The 17,675-nt window shown below is 54.8% G+C and overlaps 1 protein-coding gene across 1 annotated transcript; it reads left to right on the plus strand.

Annotated features, from left to right (window-relative positions):
• The first annotated feature begins 1,408 nt into the window (after positions 1-1,408).
• TMEM63C (transmembrane protein 63C) lies at positions 1,409-16,194 on the plus strand. The gene is made up of 22 exons (XM_051621693.1): positions 1,409-1,626; positions 1,962-2,041; positions 3,136-3,223; positions 6,515-6,552; positions 6,971-7,113; positions 7,427-7,478; positions 7,904-8,012; positions 8,440-8,513; positions 8,605-8,685; positions 8,820-8,940; positions 9,043-9,176; positions 9,419-9,541; positions 10,047-10,200; positions 10,755-10,861; positions 11,816-11,902; positions 12,410-12,475; positions 12,594-12,756; positions 12,998-13,103; positions 13,296-13,463; positions 13,768-13,883; positions 14,048-14,119; positions 14,208-16,194. Exons 1-22 carry the CDS (start codon positions 1,429-1,431, stop codon positions 14,418-14,420), a joined length of 2,493 nt encoding a protein of 830 aa, XP_051477653.1. The 5' UTR covers positions 1,409-1,428; the 3' UTR covers positions 14,421-16,194.
• Positions 16,195-17,675: the final 1,481 nt, after the last annotated feature.

Below are 17,675 nucleotides of genomic sequence, written 5' to 3' on the forward strand. Positions count from 1 at the left end.
TGAGGCCAACTTCCAAATTACATTTGGTTGCTCAAGGCCTCCAAAGGCAATGCTTCTGTGTTCTGCCTTTTTCCCCAGACACCAGTAACCTCAATCTTTCTCTAAGCAGGGTCTTCAGCCCTCTGGGTTTATCTCCCTAAAAAGTACTAGACATCCTAACTCAGGGCCTTTTCAAAAGAGACACTGGGGACCCAACCTCGTTGCCATTTTGAACCCTCCCAAAAAAACAGCCTATTGATGGATCATCGTAAGAGCACACTGAAGAACCCCCATTGACCCACGGTACCTCTCACCTTGGCAGTGTGGTTGGTTTCACCACAGCCATAGCTGTCCTCTGAAGGGCACGCAGCTCTCCAGGCACCAGGAGCAGCTGGCTAAAGGTGCTGGTGGGGGCTCCAAGGGACAGAGACATGGCAGGCATATGAGAAGAAGAGACTCTGGCCCTATTGTCCCCACTCAGTGTTTGTTAGTATTTGCTGTGCTGCTTCCCTCTCCTCCTGTCCTTCTAGTGAGTCCAGTGGCTGTTCAGCACCATCTTGGCATGCAGGTCTGTGGCATCCCCATGAGTAACAGCCATGCTGGCTGCTGTAGGGTGCTTGTTCCAGGGGTCCCAGGCACTGGCAGTTTGGAGAGGATCCTCTCCTACCTAATGCATGGCAGTAGGAAAGGTTTTGAAAACAAGCCACAGTCTTCACCATTAATGACCTTTAAGTGTTTCCTACCAGTGAGGACTGTAGCCTGCAGTCTAAGCTCCTGGGAAAGTGAGGAAGAAGCCTGGCATTTAGGGTTTTGAGAAGCTGATTATTCTGAAGACATGAAGATATCATGAAAGGAGCAATTCTGCTCTGGTGGAAAGATGGAAGGGAGGTCCCTCGACTCCTGAGTCACATGAATCGAGATGCTGGAGGATAAGGGAGGCCTTAGGGATATTCCACACACAGTAGATATCTGGCTGTGGGGAGCAAAACAAACACAGCCCTAGCAGCCCAACTGTTAACATCATCCTTGCTCTTATTCTCAGAAACTCAAGCAAATGCTTTGGCTCCTTGTTCCTGCCTGTTGACTGCACCAGGGTGACCATGACTCAACCCGGCTTCCAGGACTGAGGGACAGAGGTGCTGAGAGACCTGTCTCGGGTATGTTGAAGACAACCAACTAGCATGGGGTTTAATGGGGTGGGAAAAGTGTATGAGGTAGCTCTGAGATTTCTTCAGCACCATCCCCCTGCCCCATGTCCCACAGCCCCACCCCCGGGAGAGACTGAGACTGGGCATACCCCGAGATAACCAGCCAGTCCTCTTCCCTGCCTGCCCTTAAAGAGTTCCTCAGACCTTGCTGGAGGACCTGGAAGAGCCATGGCCATTTTTCAATCAAAGACTTCTCCATTTGCACCCCTGTATTGCAGGGTGAGGCTCCACGACAGCACCAATGGAGAGCGTGTACTCAGTGGCGCCAGGGCCTGGCAGTGCCGGCCCCACCTCGCTGGACGTGCTCGGCTTCCTGGACGCCCTGGCGAACAGCACGGAGGAGCAGTGCTTCAGCGCCCGCTCCCGCAGCACCGTCCTGGAGGGGCTGCCGTTCGGCGGCGTGCCCACCGTGCTCGCCATCAACTTCGTCCTCTGGCTGGTGAGCAGGCCAGGAGGGTGCCGTGTCTGCAGACACTGCCGTCCCAGCTGTGGTGTCAGAGACTCGCTGCAGGCATGGGTGGGCGGGTGTGTTATGCGTGTGCTGACAGCCATGCACGAGTGCAGCCAGTGCAGGGGACCAAGAGCTTTGCCCACATCATGGTGGGCAGCAGGTGGCACTTGGGCAGCAGTGGTGTGATCATGGAGCAGATGTAGACAAGAGTTTTGCACGAGCTTGGACTCATAAGTGAGAGAACAGAAAAAGGAGAGCTGCAAGGACACCCCACAGGGCAAGACACTGTGGCAAAACCCTTCACCTCTTCCCTCTTCTTCCAGCTTCTCCTCCTGGTCTTCTCATGCCTTCGGAAAGCAGCTTGGGACTATGGGCGCTTGGCATTGCTGATGGACAATGATAGGTGAGGAGGATGTGAGGCCACTGAGGGTGATGCCTCCAATCTCTGCAAGGGGCTGGCAAGAGGGCTGGCACTGCAGGGTAGCCCACAGAGAAGCTCAGCAGGTGTTCCTGTCCCTCCTTCCCACTGAAAATGGCCTGATTGCTCTTGCCCGTTGAGGCACAGGCACAGTCTGCTGCAGGGAGAGGGAAAGCCTGGGCCAGCTTTGATTCCCTCTTGCAGGAACCATATGGTGATGGTGCTTTCACTGTCAGGGAGGACACTGTCCTGGAAAGGACAGAGGCCCAAGAGCTGCTTTTGAATGGGGACTGAGCCACTGCCTCCCCCATTGATGCTCCCTAGGGAGGAGAAGGGCTGGCCAGTGAAGGAGCTGTAACACTGTTCCTCATGTCACCAAGGCAGTTTGCCTGGCCCCTCCTTCAGGCTAGGTGCAGAATCTCACAAAAAATACTGATGTCCTGGTCAAAGTTGAGTCCAGAGCAGATTTCCAGGTGGGCTGTGCTGCCCACAGCTGCCTGCCAGAGTGCAGCTGCCTCAGGCAGCAAAGCATCTTTGATCAGGTGACTGCACACAGGAGGGTCTCTGCAAGGCTGGGCAGCCCACAGGGGCAAACTTTGTAAAAGGCCCTCTCCATTTTCTCTTGGCTTTGGGCTCTGGAGCGGAGTCTGGCAATGGGCAGACAATGTTTCCCTTCACCAGGGAGATCAAAGGGGCAATCAAGACTTAAAATGCAATCTCAATTGCATTTGTTTTTTCTGCAATACCATTTGAGAGGGCTGAAACCAGTGGAATAGAAAAAAAATCTGTTCCAGCAGTCCCTTGTCCTGGAGCTAAGGGGCCAGTTATACATGAGCCACCCCACTGTGCACCACGGCCACAGAGAAGCTGCTGGGACTTGTCACTACAAAGAAAACAAGCTGCAGCCCCTGCCCCAAGCCCAGTGGTAGTCACTGGGTTAGCCCTAGTACAAGATGTGGGAATGGGAGAGGCACTTCTTGGGCTGCTCTCCTAAGAGAAGTTTCTGCAAGGGTGCTCATCCTCTCCCATCTTCTGCTTTTCTCTTGCCTCACCCCTCCACTCCTCCCCTCACTGCAAAGTTTGACGTCACTTTTCTACGGAGAACAGAGCGAGAAGGAGAAGTCCCCGTCAGAGAGCAGTCCCCTGGACTCTGACAACAAGGATGTGGTGAGTGTTGTCCTGGCCCAGCCCACCTTGCTCTTCAGCAGAAGTCCAGGTCAGAAGTTAAATGTAAAAAATTAAACCCTCCTGTACAGGGCTTAGTGCTTAACAGCCTTCAGCAGCAGGGTATCCCTGGGAAAGCAGAAGAGTTTCTTTGTCCTGCCTTGTTTGGAGGCATCTACCTTGAATAGCAGCTTGAAGGTGATGCTTCTACCATGGCCGTACCTGCTGGCTGTGGGGACCTAGTCTGATGCATGGCCAGAGCCTTGCTGCATGCCCACAGGGACCTTTCTGGTCCCAGCAGGACAGAGTCCCCTGGATCCCATGTCCACCTCTGCCAGCAGGGTGGGCTGTGGGGGTTTAAAGTAATCTTATTTCTCTCTACCACACCACACACAAACCAGGCTTTGCTGGAAACACGAACAGACAGGAATATTTCACTGTTTCTCTTTTTTTCTTGGCAGCAAATGTTCAAAAATCAGTCACTGTGATGACTATGAAAAAATGACTTGCTAAAAAAACTATGCAGGAAAGGTAAAGAAGCAAGAAAGCTGCAGGTGGCAGGAGGCCTGTTTAAAGGCTTGCTACCGGATGCTCTGGGCAAATGTATTTTTGCTCATCAAAAAATGAGAAAGACCACAGGGAAAGCCAGAATGGCTAAGAAGCAGATTAAGGAAGATTATTAGAAGTAAGAAGACATACTTTTAAAAGTCAAGCTGTTCCCAAATGAGGAAGGTGTAAACTCTTACATCTTGTTAGATGTAAGATACAGTAAGGTCAGAGAAGAGCAGTTTGGAGGGGATATTTGTAGAGAGCATAAAATCAAGTGCTGGCTTTTTCCTTTGCACATCAGGAACAGGAAACCTGCCAGAGGGTTTGTAGGGCTGATAAGTGTTGAAGATAGAAAATGCTTGCTGGAAAAGGTGAGGATGTTGCCAGAGAGCTAAATAAAGTTTTTACTAAATTCTTACCCGGGAGGCATTCTCTGTGAGGAAGCACTGCAGCATCCCTCCAGCAGTCAGGCTGGAGGATGAGGTTGCAATAAAAACAGCCGGACAAATTCCCATTACCATTACAAATTCCCAGGAGCAGGCACAGGACTTCTCACTCACCCAGAGATGAGTAGCTAAGCTATTGACTGCAGTGTGCAGGCTTTCTCCTGCACATGGGGATCCTAGAGAGTTGGGAATCAGTTCGTAAATGCTGTTTTTTCAGAAGGTTTTCTGGAAAACCAAAAAAATTACAGCTCAGAGAGCTTGGGGTCTGCACAGATAACCTCCTAGACATGGTTCTCCACGGCAGAGCCCTGGAGTGGAGCATAGGAGAGTGAGTCAACCTGACTGTGCTAAGGGGGTGTCTGGCCCTTATGGAGCTGTTGGGTGTATAGGGATGCCTGCACGTCCAATGCCTCCTGCTGGGGTCCATCAGAGGAAGCTGAGCTGTGAGGTGGGAGGGAAGGTCCATGCATGGGTAAAACTGGGGGATGGAGAGGAGGAAGAAGCTGACAGCTTTCATGGGGCAGAGTAAGGGAATCCCACAGGCATCTGCCTGGGGTCCCTTCTATGCAAGATCAGCATAGGTTTATGCTCTGGAAAGGGTGAAGAGGAGGTGCCAGATGGCTGCGTGTTATTCAGTACACCCATGAGTGGGAGGACTTCAGAGGGACCTTGATCCTGCATGTTGTATTAAAGGGCAAAGTAATTTGGCAGAAAATAAACCCCCTTGTGTTCCAGCTTATCCTCAGATATCAGAGGGGCTGGGGGCAGCTGGGCTTAGACTCTGAGTGATGCCTAGTTTGCTGTTACTGGTCCGATCACATTCAGTATATTGAACTATCACAATTATGGATGCAGTAATAACACAGTGCACTTCCAGTCTAGCCACATTCCATGAACTAGCATGTCCATACTTAGGGAGTTTGGTTGCATTCGATAAGAACTCCCACAGCCGGCTGAATGAATAATGCAGTTTATTGAAGCAACAGATGCACAAAGTCTTTTGGGTTGCCAGTGATAAATTCACTGTCTGCAAAGCACATGCAAGTACCAAGAGTATGAATAATCCAGCCTGCCTACAAATGTGTTACAAAGCAACTCTATAGAGTTTTCTGTTTGTGGACAAAGCACTTGGAATGGCCAAGTGTTTGAAGGTATCCTTGTCAGGGGGCAGAGAGGCTCAGCCCATCAACTGATCCCAGAGGTCAGGGGTGGTCTCTGCAGTGGTATCTTCCCTGTCATCCTTCTCTCTTAAGCCATTTTTATACTATTTTTTACCTTTGAGGTGGAGCTTGAGTGACTCTAGTAATACACACCTTTGTCATGACTGGTGTAAAATTCTTTCACTTTGCTTTTAAAGGTATAGACTAGGAAAATTCAGAGTGCAAGCTCAGTGAGAGGTGGTCACACCTTGGAGTTGAGTAGCTTTTGGGATGAAGGTGTGTTTTGGTATTATAATGAGATTATGATGAGCAAAGTTCACCTAAAGGACAGTATTTTGTCAAAAAGTAACAGACTCGCAGGGGGGTTGGACTAGATGATCTTTCGAGGTCCCTTCCAACCCCTAGGATTCTATGATTCTATTCTCTGATTCTATGACTGTTAGCCCAGGGTATCAAATATGCAACTTACCAATTCCCGAGTACCTTCAGATCCCCATGTTACCACAGAGCCTGGCTGTGGGGTCTCCACTCCCCCTCCACCCTCCATGCAATTACTCTTAGAGTCAGCACACCAAGCTCTCCTGATGTTGCCAAGAGCTAGGGTTGCCTGGGAAAGTCCTGTGGTCTGTGCACATTAGCTGCCTTCCACCCTGAAAGTTTCTTCAGTGCTGTACCCTTCCTTAAATTGTGAATCTCAGTTTTAATTTCTAAGTCACCTCCAGCAGTTATTCCACAGCAAGTCAGTAAAACGTAAAATAATGTGTAGAGGAGAAAAACCCTAATATTGCATAAGCAGTGAGGGGAGATCAGCACACAAGATCTTGTGTTGTCCTGTATCATTGTAAGGAAGGGCCAGCTCAGTGCTGCGTAGTGGTCAAAAAAACACATTGCATGTTAGAGTCTGTCAGGGAAGGGACGGATGGAGGGAGTTGCTGGAAGTCAGAAGCCTGTGTTACAGAGATTCCCTGTGTTTTCCATTCCTCCCGAGGCAGCTGCCTTTGCCACTGATGCAGACAAGCCACTGGGCTGAGGATTGCCAGGCTGCCTCCACATGTGTCTCCAGAGCATGGAGTGCCCCAGCTCCTGCTGGGGAGGTGGGGGTGGTCACACCCAGCTCATTCAACTCTTTTCCTTTCCAGGGATTCTGCTCCTGGCTCATGTCTATCTACCAGATGAAGTAAGTGTGTGTCCTTGGCATCACAGCCATGTCCCACTGCTGCCTGCCCATGAGGAGCTGGTGTCTGCAGGTGGTAGCCCATCATCTGGAGCTGCTAGGATCAGCAGTTGAGAGCCCTCTTAAAATGTAACCCCCAGAGAGAGAGCAGAGGGCTCACTTCTGCATTTCCTTCTGGCCCCTGGGTCCTGTCCCAAAGAAAAGGACTCCAGCCTGTTCTGATAGGAGCTGATCCTGGAACAGGATGGCAGCCTGAGGGCTGCTTGTGTCCTTCATTCCCTCTGTGCTCAAATCTCACATGCCACAGGCAGGATGCCATGAGGTGGCCTGAGTTTTGTGATGCTGGAGCAGCCAGTGTCCCCAGGGCAGGAGGTGGTGGGGACAGACCACCAGCACTCACCCCCCATACCTCTCCCCCTAGGGATGAGGAGATTCAGAGCAAGTGTGGGATCGATGCTACCACCTACCTCTCCTTCCAGCGGCACCTTCTGGTCCTGCTGATGCTGGTGTGCGTTCTCTCTGTGGCTGTCATCTTGCCTGTCAACTTCTCAGGGGACCTCCTGGGTAAGTGCCTTCCCAGTCGCAGGGTGGCTCAGGAGTGTGGTGCAACCTTCCTCAACGTCGGGGTGAGGGCTGTGCTGCTGGACAGAGGGCAGAAGAACCCCTCCATCAGGAGCCCTCATGTGGGCAGGAATGCACCATCAGCTGTGGGACAGAGGAACACAAGAAGCAGGGAGCTTCAGAGCAGTGGGGGGTTTGGTGGGGACCTGGGCAATGGAAAAGGAGAGAGCAAAGACCAGAGCCACTAACCCTGTGAGCATAAACGTGCATATACACTGAGTTCCTTTGACCTCCTGCTTCTCCTCTTCCTCTGCAGGACACAATCCCACCCACTTCGGCCGGACAACCATTGCCAACATCCCGACGCAGTACGTGGCTCCTGCATCCATGGGGGCTGTCGGTGCTGCCACCATGGTGGGCACTTCTGGGAACACTCAGGCACAACACTCACTGCAACCCCATGCCGGGGGCAGGGACAGGTCCATGTGAGCAGCATAGTGCTCATGGTAGCCCCCACATCTGTCTGCACCACGTGCAAGGACAGTGAGATGGGCAGCACGCTGGCACTGCTCGCTGCATCCTGCTGCTGGCAGAAGTGCTTTTGGGAGTGGCCTCATTTCTGTAGTATCTCAGCCAACAACCTGGATGCTACTGCTCTTGTCCCTGGGGTGGGGATCCCACAGCTGGCTTGGGGAGGTCCTGCTGGGCAGTGGGGGTGGCCACGGGTGAGATGCTGAGCACCAGGCTGGTCCTTATGCTGTGCACTTGCCGATCCCCTCTTTCCCTCCTCCAGGGACCGTCTCCTGTGGCTACACAGCATCTTTGCTCTCATCTATTTCATCCTCACTATCCTCTGCATGGCTCACCACTCTGTCCACCTTGAATACAGAGAGAATGAGAAGGTGAGCAGCCACCCCTCCTCCAGCCCCGCCTTGTTGAGCACTAATTGACAACTTTGTGCGTTGCAGAAAGGGTGGTCCCAGTAGTAGGGAGAGCTTTAGAAACAGCCTGGGGCTGGGCAGGCAGGGGAAGATACGGCTGGTTTTCTCCAGCTTCTGGAGAAAGCCTGGCAGCCTTTCTTCTTCTTACTGCCTGGTCTCTTGAGATTGAAGCTCTACTGAATCCATCTGTCTGGGAGGTGACAACATCTGGCTATGTCCCCAGGGCCTGGGAGTGGATATTGAGGAGGTCTGTGCTGACCAACCTCTGGGGTGCAGTCAGTGCCCCAGCTCACCTCTGCTTTCCCAATGACTGGGCAAGCAGGGTGGCAGCAAGATGTCTCACAGGACCCCTGCCTACCCACCTCTTCTACCCCTGCTTCTCCTCCAGGTTGCCCGGACACTGATGGTTACCCACATCCCCAAGGAGATCACAGACCCTTCCCTCATCATCAAGCATTTCCAGTGAGTAGTCTTGCTGGGCAGCTGGCAGGCAGGTGGCAGGGGCTGTCCCTGTCCCCCAGCTCTTGGTGCAACTGTGTCCCTGTGCCTGCAGCGAGGCTTATCCCAGCTGCACCGTCACCAACGTCCAGTTCTGCTTCGACGTGCGCAAGCTGATGAAGCTGGATGTAGAGAGGTGAGTGCATGCAGGCCCCTCTTGCCTCTGCGGGAGGGTGTACTGCTCCTGTCCACCACCTTGAGAGACCCAGTCTGTCTGTCTGTCTGTTTGCCACTCCCCGAATGACCCTCGCCCTGTCGACTTCCTGGCAGGCGCAAGGCAATGAAGGGCCGGCTTTACTTCACCACCAAGGCACAGAAGGAGGGGAAGATCATGATCAAAACCCACCCCTGCGCCCGCATCTTCTGCTGCCGCTTCTGTGGCTTTGAGCAGGTAGGAGGATGCGGGCCGGGCTGCAGGCAGCACATCCCCACTGCGGGCAATCCCCACTGCCCCGTCCTGGCGAGCACAGCTGAGCCCTGGCTCCTCCTGCAGGTGGATGCTGAGCAGTACTATGGCGAGTTGGAGGAGAAGCTCACGGATGAGTTCAATGCTGAGCGCAACCGCATCACACTCAAGCGGCTTGACATGGCCTTCGTCACCTTCCAGGATGAGCGGATGACAGCTGTGTGAGTGCTCTTCATGCAACAAGCATGGGGATGTCCCCCAGTTTGGTGGCCACTGCTGCTGGGGAACTGGGACACCTTGCCAGCTTCTCTAGCCAAAGCCAGGCGATGGGTCTGTCTCCTCTGTGTGTCTGCCATCTGCAGAGGTGGCCACTGTCTTGGGGCTGCGGGAGGGTCTCAAAAGAGCTGGGGGTGGTTCCTGAGTCCTTGCACTGGACCTGAGCCCTGTCTCCCTCCTCTTGCAGGATTTTGAAGGACTACAGCCACATCCACTGCCGAAAGCATCCTCAGCAGTCCTCTGTCACCACTGTGGTCAAGTCACACCACTGGGGTGTTTGCTATGCCCCTGCACCCAGTGATATCATCTGGTGAACCCTCATGGCAGGAGGGAGGGAGGAAAGGGGGCGAGTGGCCAGGGGGAAACCCATGCCCATACATATAGAGAGATCATGCCCATAGCTACAGGGAGCCCATGTAGTTCTAGGGAACCTGTGCCCATATCCACAGGGCAGTTTCCAAGGGTTGCAGGGGCTGGCTTCTATGGCCATAGCAGAAGTCAGCAAGGGTGTCTGGGGTGGTCACTTCACAGGTAGCAGGGCTCAGCCAGGCCAGGTTTGGGATGATTGCCAGGCTCCAATTTTTTCAGCCTGACTCCAAAGCCTCATGGTGGTGTGGACCCTCCCTATGTCCATTCTGTGGTCCTGAGGGCTCTGCAGGTGTTAATGCAGCAGCGTGGGGAGGGGAAGAGGGTGAGCTCTGAAAGGATGGCTGGTGGAGGTAGTGAGAGGCAGAGGTCCTGGGAGCCGGGCTGGAAGGCCCAGAACACATGGATTTTCCTCCACACCATGTCTGAGTCATGCTTTCCTCTCACAGGGAGAATTTATCAGTCCGTGGCACATCCTGGTGGGTGCGATTCATCCTCCTTAATATCTGCCTCTTCATCCTTCTCTTCTTCCTCACCACGCCAGCCATCATTGTCAACACTATGGACATGTTCAATGTCACACATCCTGTGGAGAGCCTCAAGGTAGTCCCTGGGGCTCTGTGCCAGCTTTCCCAAAGGGTCTCCACTTCCAGCCTTGTCATGACACATGGAGGGCACCAGCTCTGCACTGGCCACAGCCGTCACTGGGATGGGTGTTGGTGAGAGGCAAGAAGTTGTCATGCCCCTGAATGCCATCCATCCTGTTCTTGGTGTGTTTCCAGTGGCAGAGCCCTGGGGCACCTGTGCAAACCTGAACTTTGGTGCTGGTGTCCATGGCAGAGGGCAGGTTGGTGTCCATGTAAGAGGAGAGGGGTGGGAAGAGCTCCAGGAGATGTTAGATGCTTCCAGCAGCATCTGCTTCCTGTTCGTTGACCTGTGAGCTGTTGGGCAAGCACTGGGGCTCAGAGAATGCTCGTGGTGGCTTTGACAGGCTCAGGCTCTCATCTCCTGAAGTAAACACCCCTGCTCAGGGAGGAGATGCCCTAGGCTACCTGTTGCACACATCATCCTGTGCCAGGAGGCTCAGGGAACTGTCTCCAGCATGACTGAGGTATGGCAGGCTCCTGAGGAGGTTTCTGCCATCTCTTCTCCTGCAGAACCCCATCATCACCCAGTTCTTCCCCACGCTGCTGCTCTGGGCCTTCTCCGTCTTCCTGCCCTTCCTTGTCTACTACTCGGCATTCTTTGAGTCACACTGGACCAGGTAACAGGGCTGGCTCCCATGCTCCCCCAGGGTTGCCATAGATGGGAGGAACCCTGCTAGGACTTGTGGTACCCAATCTGCAGGAAGGCAGGCAGTGGAATGGCAGACCTGCATAGAGCCCCATGGGTGTTACCCTCTATAGGAAGAGCCCCAAGTCCATGCCTGAAGGAACTGTTTCCTTGCCATAGCCCTAGAAGGCCTTGCTTCCAGGCTGCTCATGAAGGCAGGTTTTAAGATGGGTCTGAAGAAGTTTGTGAAAGGGATGGTGTGATGTTGCCATGGCCCTGACTTGGGTGGCACGTCTCACCATGCTCCCAGCCCTCTAAGGTGGAGGCACAGCTTCAGGATGCTCAAAGTCACCTAGCAGAGGACACTCCTACAGTGTGCTCTCTCTATCTTGACTCTCCACTAGCTCAAACCACTGTGCCTAGTCTCCTGAGTCCTTGCAGAAGCTTTGTCACCACCTTCTTTCCTTCTCCTGTGGAAAACAGGGGCTTCTGAATCCATTGTAGACACTGTCCTGTTTTGATCAGCAATAGATCTAATTTTCTTCTTAATAGCTAGAATAGTGTTATGTTTTGGATTTAGTATGGGATTTGGTATGAGAAAAATGTTTATAATATGCTGATGTTTTTAGTTGTTACTAAGAAATCAAGGACTTCTAATTTCCCATGTTTTTGTTGGGTGTCTACACCAGCAGGGATGGTAGGAGAGGGAAGGGATGAAGATGAGTGGCTGGGAGGACAAGAGCTTTTGTTACAGATTTTTCCTCACAGTGACTCCCCCTGGCCTGGGATAGGCTTTGCAAGGATCCAGTAGATGCACATGGCTTCTGACACATGGGACTGACAGTAGCTCCTTGGTGACGAGCAAGACCCAGCCCAGCCTCTCGCCACACTGGCTGCTCTGCCTCAGAAAAGTGCAACATTCTTCTCTTGCCTCCCCTCTCCACAGATCAAGTGAAAATCAGCTCACCATGCACAAGTGCTTCTTCTTCTTGGTGTTCATGGTCATCATCCTGCCCTCGCTGGGGCTTAGTAGGTATGGACCACCCTACCATACTGCTCTCCCTGCTCCATGGCAGCTGGCCCCTTGCCTCCTGTAAGCCCACCTCAAAAGAATGAGGGCCCACCATGGCTGAAACACAGTTGTCTCTGGAGGGAAAACACTCATTCTTTCGCTGTGCCAAGCTGCTCCCAGATCATCATGGGCAGAAGGCTTCTCTGTAGAGGAGTAGGGGAGCGGAACAGCTTCCCAAGCTGCCACAGCTGGCCTCATGGTGCTGGTGGTGCCCTTCGTGGGGTCAGTCCTTCAGTAAACCCTGAAAGGACCAGGTCAGGTATCTGCCTGGCCCCAGGACCAGCAATCCTGACCATCCAGGAAGCAAGTACCCACACTGGAATGGCCCCATGTGGCAGAAGAGGCTGCTCTGGCAGTGTAGGGTCCAGAGGGTCTTGTTTACCTGGCGCAGGGAAAAGCATGTGCCTGCTGGGTGCTCCCCATTGTTCTGCAGATCTTTCTGAGCTGCTCCTCTTCTCCCCTTTCCAGCCTGGACCTTTTTTTCCGCTGGCTCTTTGACACCCACTTTCTGGACGAGGCCAATATCAAGTTCCAGTGAGTAGCAGGGAGCTCCTGAACTTCCTGGGCAAACAGGACTGCTCAATGCTAGCCCCTGGCAGCTCAACTGGCCACCTACCCGAGCATCCTCTCACTCTCTGTGTCCCCATGGCAGGTGCGTTTTCCTCCCAGACAATGGCGCTTTCTTTGTCAACTATGTGGTCACCTCCAGCCTGATCGGGACAGCCATGGAGCTGCTTCGCATCCCAGGACTCCTGGTCTACACCGCCCGCCTCTGCTTTGCCAAGTCTGAGCCCGAGCGGCTCCATGTCAAGCGGGTAGGTGGCTTCTGGGCACCTCTGAGCCTGTGCAACCCTTGGCACAGCAGGGGCATGATCACTGGAAACTTAGGCTGTCCTGATCCTGTGGGGAGGCTTGTGGGAACTTCTTCAGGTCTTGTGGGAGCTAACAGGGAAGGGGTGTGGGGGGATGAGTGTCAATCACGTGGGCCAGGGTGCAAATGCAAGTGTAGCCTTTGCGAAGGCAGAGGCAGTAATGCCACAGTTGGTTGTGCCCCAGAGCCAAGCCTACCAGTTCCAGTTTGGGCTGGAGTATGCCTGGACCTGCTGCATCTTCTCTGTCGTGATGACCTACAGCATCACCTGCCCTATCATTGTCCCCTTTGGTGAGTATGGTCCCATACCCATTGTCCTGCTGCCCCCAGCCACATCCCAGCTGACAGCGGCGGTGTGAGAGTACAAGCTTCTCATGTGGTACAGGAGAGCACCCTTGGGCATCATCCCCAGGTGCCCTGCTGTCCCTGTGACCTGGCTGTGCCTGTTGTCCTCCCCCCATATGGCCCCTCTCATCCCACCAGGGTTACTCTACATGCTGCTCAAGCACATGGTGGACAGGTACAACATTTACTACGTTTACATCCCCACCAAGCTGAACCAACGCCTCCACGTTGCTGCCATCAGCCAGGTCGTTGTAGCCCCCATCCTCTGCATGTTCTGGCTGCTCTTCTTCTCCGTCCTGCGCCTTGGTAGGGAGAGCTTGGGGCTGCCCCCCACCACTGCTGAGGGTCACATCTAATGTGGGGGGCGGAGCGGGGAGACAAGCTGCTGGTGTCACCCCTGAATTAGATATAGCGTGGAGGGTGGGAATGAGGGTGGGAAGGGGAAAGGTGTGGTGGAGCCCTGGTTGATGAGGGGGGTGTCAGCTAGTGTTTTGAGAAGGGGATTGAGAGCTTGTAAAAGAACCCAAAGCAGGTGCCAGCCTGGGGCTCAGCTAGATGTGCAGCAGATCCTTGGAAGCTCATGTGCTGCCCTAGTGTCTCTGTGTTCTAGGTCCCACCCGTCCTGTCACCCTCTTCTCCTTTGTGGTCCTCCTCTCCTGCATTGTCTTCTCCTTCTTTGGCCTCTGCCTGAAGAAGCTGCAGCCACGCAAACCCTCCAGCTACCAGGTGAGCACAGGTGGTTGCCCATCCTCTTCTCTTGCCTGCTCAGTCCCCTCCTCAGCTCTCTGGGGTGCATTTGCTGTGGGAAGTCTGAAATGGTGCCTGGCTGTCCCCCTGGCTTCAAGCCAGTTGTTCAAACCGATGTTTCCTCCCGGCCTCCCTCTCCCCAGATGTCTGATCAGTCTGAAGGCACCTTCAACGATGTGGAACGGAGCAGTGTTTCCTCCACTCCCAACTCCAACGTGAGTAACCCTCCCCAGCCCCAATGGCCACAGCCGCTGTCCCCCCTCACTCCATTCGTCCCTGACCCCCCCTTCTCCCCCGGGACAGCTGTTTGTGGCCACCGTCCTTCAGGAGCCCGAGCTGAGCCTGACGCCAGCGGCCTCCCCAGCGCACCAGTCATATGGCACAATGGGCAACCACCTGGAGCCAGCGGAGGACGGGGAGGACAGGGTGCTGCAGGGCTTTGAGACGGAGCTGGAGACAGTGGAGGGCAAGTACATGAGCAGCCCCGTGCTGGAGGGCCAGGCCCGCTACCAGTGAGCATCCCTGGTGCTGGGGTGAGGACCATCTGTGCTGAGACCAGAGGACATGCTGGAGGGCAGGAAGGAGCCTTCCCAGTGCTGGTGGGGCCACCTCACTGGTGGGGCAGGAGGACAGCAGAGCTGATGTGAGGGGGAGACCCCATTGCATGGGACGTGGCAGGAGGCTCTGCCTGTCCCTCCTGCTGCCTGGACTGGCTTAGAGCCCCCAGTCCCCCCCTTCCCCACCCACCTCTTCTAGCCCATTATGGGGAAGAGGGGGTGCAGCAGTGTGGGGAGAGGGTTTCCGTGAGAGGCCAAACTTGTGAGGGCAGGAGGGAGGCCCTGGCCTTTCCATGAGGGGGAAGCAGCCCAGACAGCTCAGACAAATGTGCCCACCACCATTCTGTCCTATGGGTCTATGGTGGCAGGGAATGGCCACCCCTGAACCTTGCTTCCTACCCCACACACTCACTGCTCACAGTGGCTGTGTCCTGCTGCTTCCCCTGGTGCCAACGCTGCAGGCTCCTGCCCACCCCCTGCTGCCACCCCTGAGTCTTTGCTCATTAAAGCAGGGGCTGGTGAAGTGCGTGTGCTTTGGTGGAGGAGGTGAGTGCCTGGGGCTGCTCCCATGTCTGCCCTCTTCCCCAGCTCTCTACCACTGCACCATGCCTGTGCCATTGAGGTCAGAGGAGTGGGAGGTCAAGGGTAAGTGTGTTTAACAGCTGTGAGTGCAGCTCCTCATCATCCCACTCCTCCCAGCAGCATTCTCGTGCCCACGCTCTCCCTAAGGCTGGCCATGGCACCTTGCATCCCTCTGTCCTGTTGCAATGGCAATGAGGGGAAGGGGGTTGGCAGGACAATGGCCTGCAGATCCACCACATCCAGCCCTTGCCCACAAGCTGCAGCCGAGAGATGCTCCCCAGCAGTTGCACTGCCTCGCGAGTGTGAGTCCTGCTGTGGTCAATGTAAATGTGCCAGCTCCTGCCTGAGCAGCATCAGTGGGGTTTACCAGCTCATCCACAACAGCCATGGAGGTCACTGGGGATGAGGGCAGATCCTCACTCTGCTTGTCCCTTCTCCCGCCACTCCAGCCCTCCTGGGCATGCTGGCTCCTCCCTAGGCCCTGCTTTGACCCCAGGGCTGGTTTTCCTGCTCCTGATTTTCCTGCTGACTTCAGAGCAATTCTAGCCACAATGCCAGGGCCGTTCAGGAAGGAAAGGGATGACTATGCAGCTCTGCCAGCACCAGGGCTGCCAATACAGAGAGTGCTGCTGTCTGAAAGTCATGGCAACACTCCACATTACTGTTGCCACTGGGGGGTGGAGGGCACGGTGAGCCTGTCCTCATTAAGGGGAGAGGAGTTGAAAGGGGCCCTGGGACATCCCTATGGGGCTGGTGGGTCTCAGCTCAGCCAGCAGCCCCATGGCCCCCATCCCACCCATGCTTCTGCATGCTGGGGCACACTAGTCACCAAGCGGCTGCCTCAGAAGAGCCTCAAGCTCTGCTGGTCCCTTCCAGCCCTGAGGGGACTTGGGGCTCCCTGCCCAGGTGACCCCGGGGCTGTCTGCAGCTCAGCCACTGCCCTCACTGCCTGCTCTGCAAGCAGCTCTGGCTGGAGCCAGGGGGTGACCTCTCACCAGGTAGAAGCAAGTGCCTATGAATGGCACCGTGTCCTCAGGAGCTCGGGCTGCTGATGTGATTGTCCTTGGCTGCCCCACTGTAGGAATGTGCCAGAGGTCTGTACCTTCTCGTGATTTATTGCTATGACTGTGCCTTGAATAAAATTACTTCACCCAGCCACTGTCTGGTATCATCCCTCCCCCATGTCCTATGCAGCACCAGAAGAGGGGGGACCCTGGCCACTGGAGCCCGTGAAAGTACTCCAGCCCCTTTCTCCACCTGTGGGCTGCTTTTGAGCTGGTGATGTCCTGCAGAGGCTTCAGGTGGTAAGGAAGCAGCTCAGATATCTCCTCATCTCCAGGTATCTTGCCACCCACCATGGTCCCCACTAAAGCAAACCCCAGTGAGTGGGTGGAAGAAGTAAAGGTGTGGGAGCTGGGGAGCACCCCAGTGTGTCCCCTTGGAAAGGCTGGCACAGCCCTTGGCGCCATCCCCATGGGGAACAAGATGCAGGCACATGCCAGCAGTTCCCTGTGGGGAAGAACACGACCAAAGAGGCACATGGTGCCTGGTGGGAGCTGGAGGCTGGCCTGGTGCTCCTCTGGGACCACAGCAAGGAGTGGGGGCAGTGAGGGGACCCATTCCATCTGGGGATGGAACAGATGCTGATCATCATCCAAAGCTGAACTGCCCACCAGCAAGTCCTGGGGAAGAAAGCGAACACTATTTTGGGAGCCTTTCTCTGGGTTTTGAGCACACAGAGATTTTTTCACTCCCTTCCCCCTACCAAAATACACTTTTTATACCCAAACTCCTGCTTGAATGATTTGCTTCTGATTTCAGCAGGTCCCTCCTGCTGCCCCCTCCTCAGCTCCCCGGAGTAAGTCCTACCTGGCCAGCCTGGCTTTTAGCATGGGGCAGGGGGCATGGAGGGAGCTTCCCTTTGGGTGAAAAGCTGGAAAATTCAAAATGCTGCCCACTCATCACGCTCCTCCACAGATGCCCCCCCCCAAGATTTGCAATTAAAGGTAAACAGGGCCTTGGTGGAGCTAGAGGGCCAAGGCCAGAGCCCTGGCTGGGGCAAGGGCTGTAATTGTCTTCCTGGCTCATGGCTCTCCCAGCCCTCGCACCAGGAAAGCTCATCCCAAGCTCATCACAGCCTAACAAGGTTGTGTAAGTCCCATCATGCTGTGCCTGTGCCGTGCCAGCCCTCAGAAACCTGCTGGCCTGATGCCAGCCCGTGCAGCCAGAAATCCCTCTCAGCCAGGGCCCTCCAGCCAGGGCCTGCGTCGCAGGGCGCCTCGCGCAGCAGCAGGCAGTGCCGGGAGCGTTCCCGCGAGCGTTCCCGCGGGGCAGCAGCCAAGGCAAAGGGGCCTTCTGTGGGAGCCATGGCAAACCGTGGTGCTGGCACAGGGATTTGAACGTGGGGGTGCTGCTGGAGGGTGCCACGCTGACCCTTCCCCACCGTGCTGGGGTAGGGGTCCCACTGCCGGTGAGGCTGGCATCTGTGCTCCAGGACAGGAAGAGCTGGAAAATTTATTTAGGAATGAACCACCAGGAGGATTTCTTTGCTTTCATATCTCTGTGTATCTCCTTGTCCTTCACTGCCGATCACATTGCCTTGCAGAACAAGCCCTGTCCTAAACATTGCCTT

The sequence above is a fragment of the Apus apus genome, chromosome 5 (assembly GCF_020740795.1).
Source record: "Apus apus isolate bApuApu2 chromosome 5, bApuApu2.pri.cur, whole genome shotgun sequence".
Taxonomy (NCBI): Eukaryota; Metazoa; Chordata; class Aves; order Apodiformes; family Apodidae; genus Apus; species Apus apus.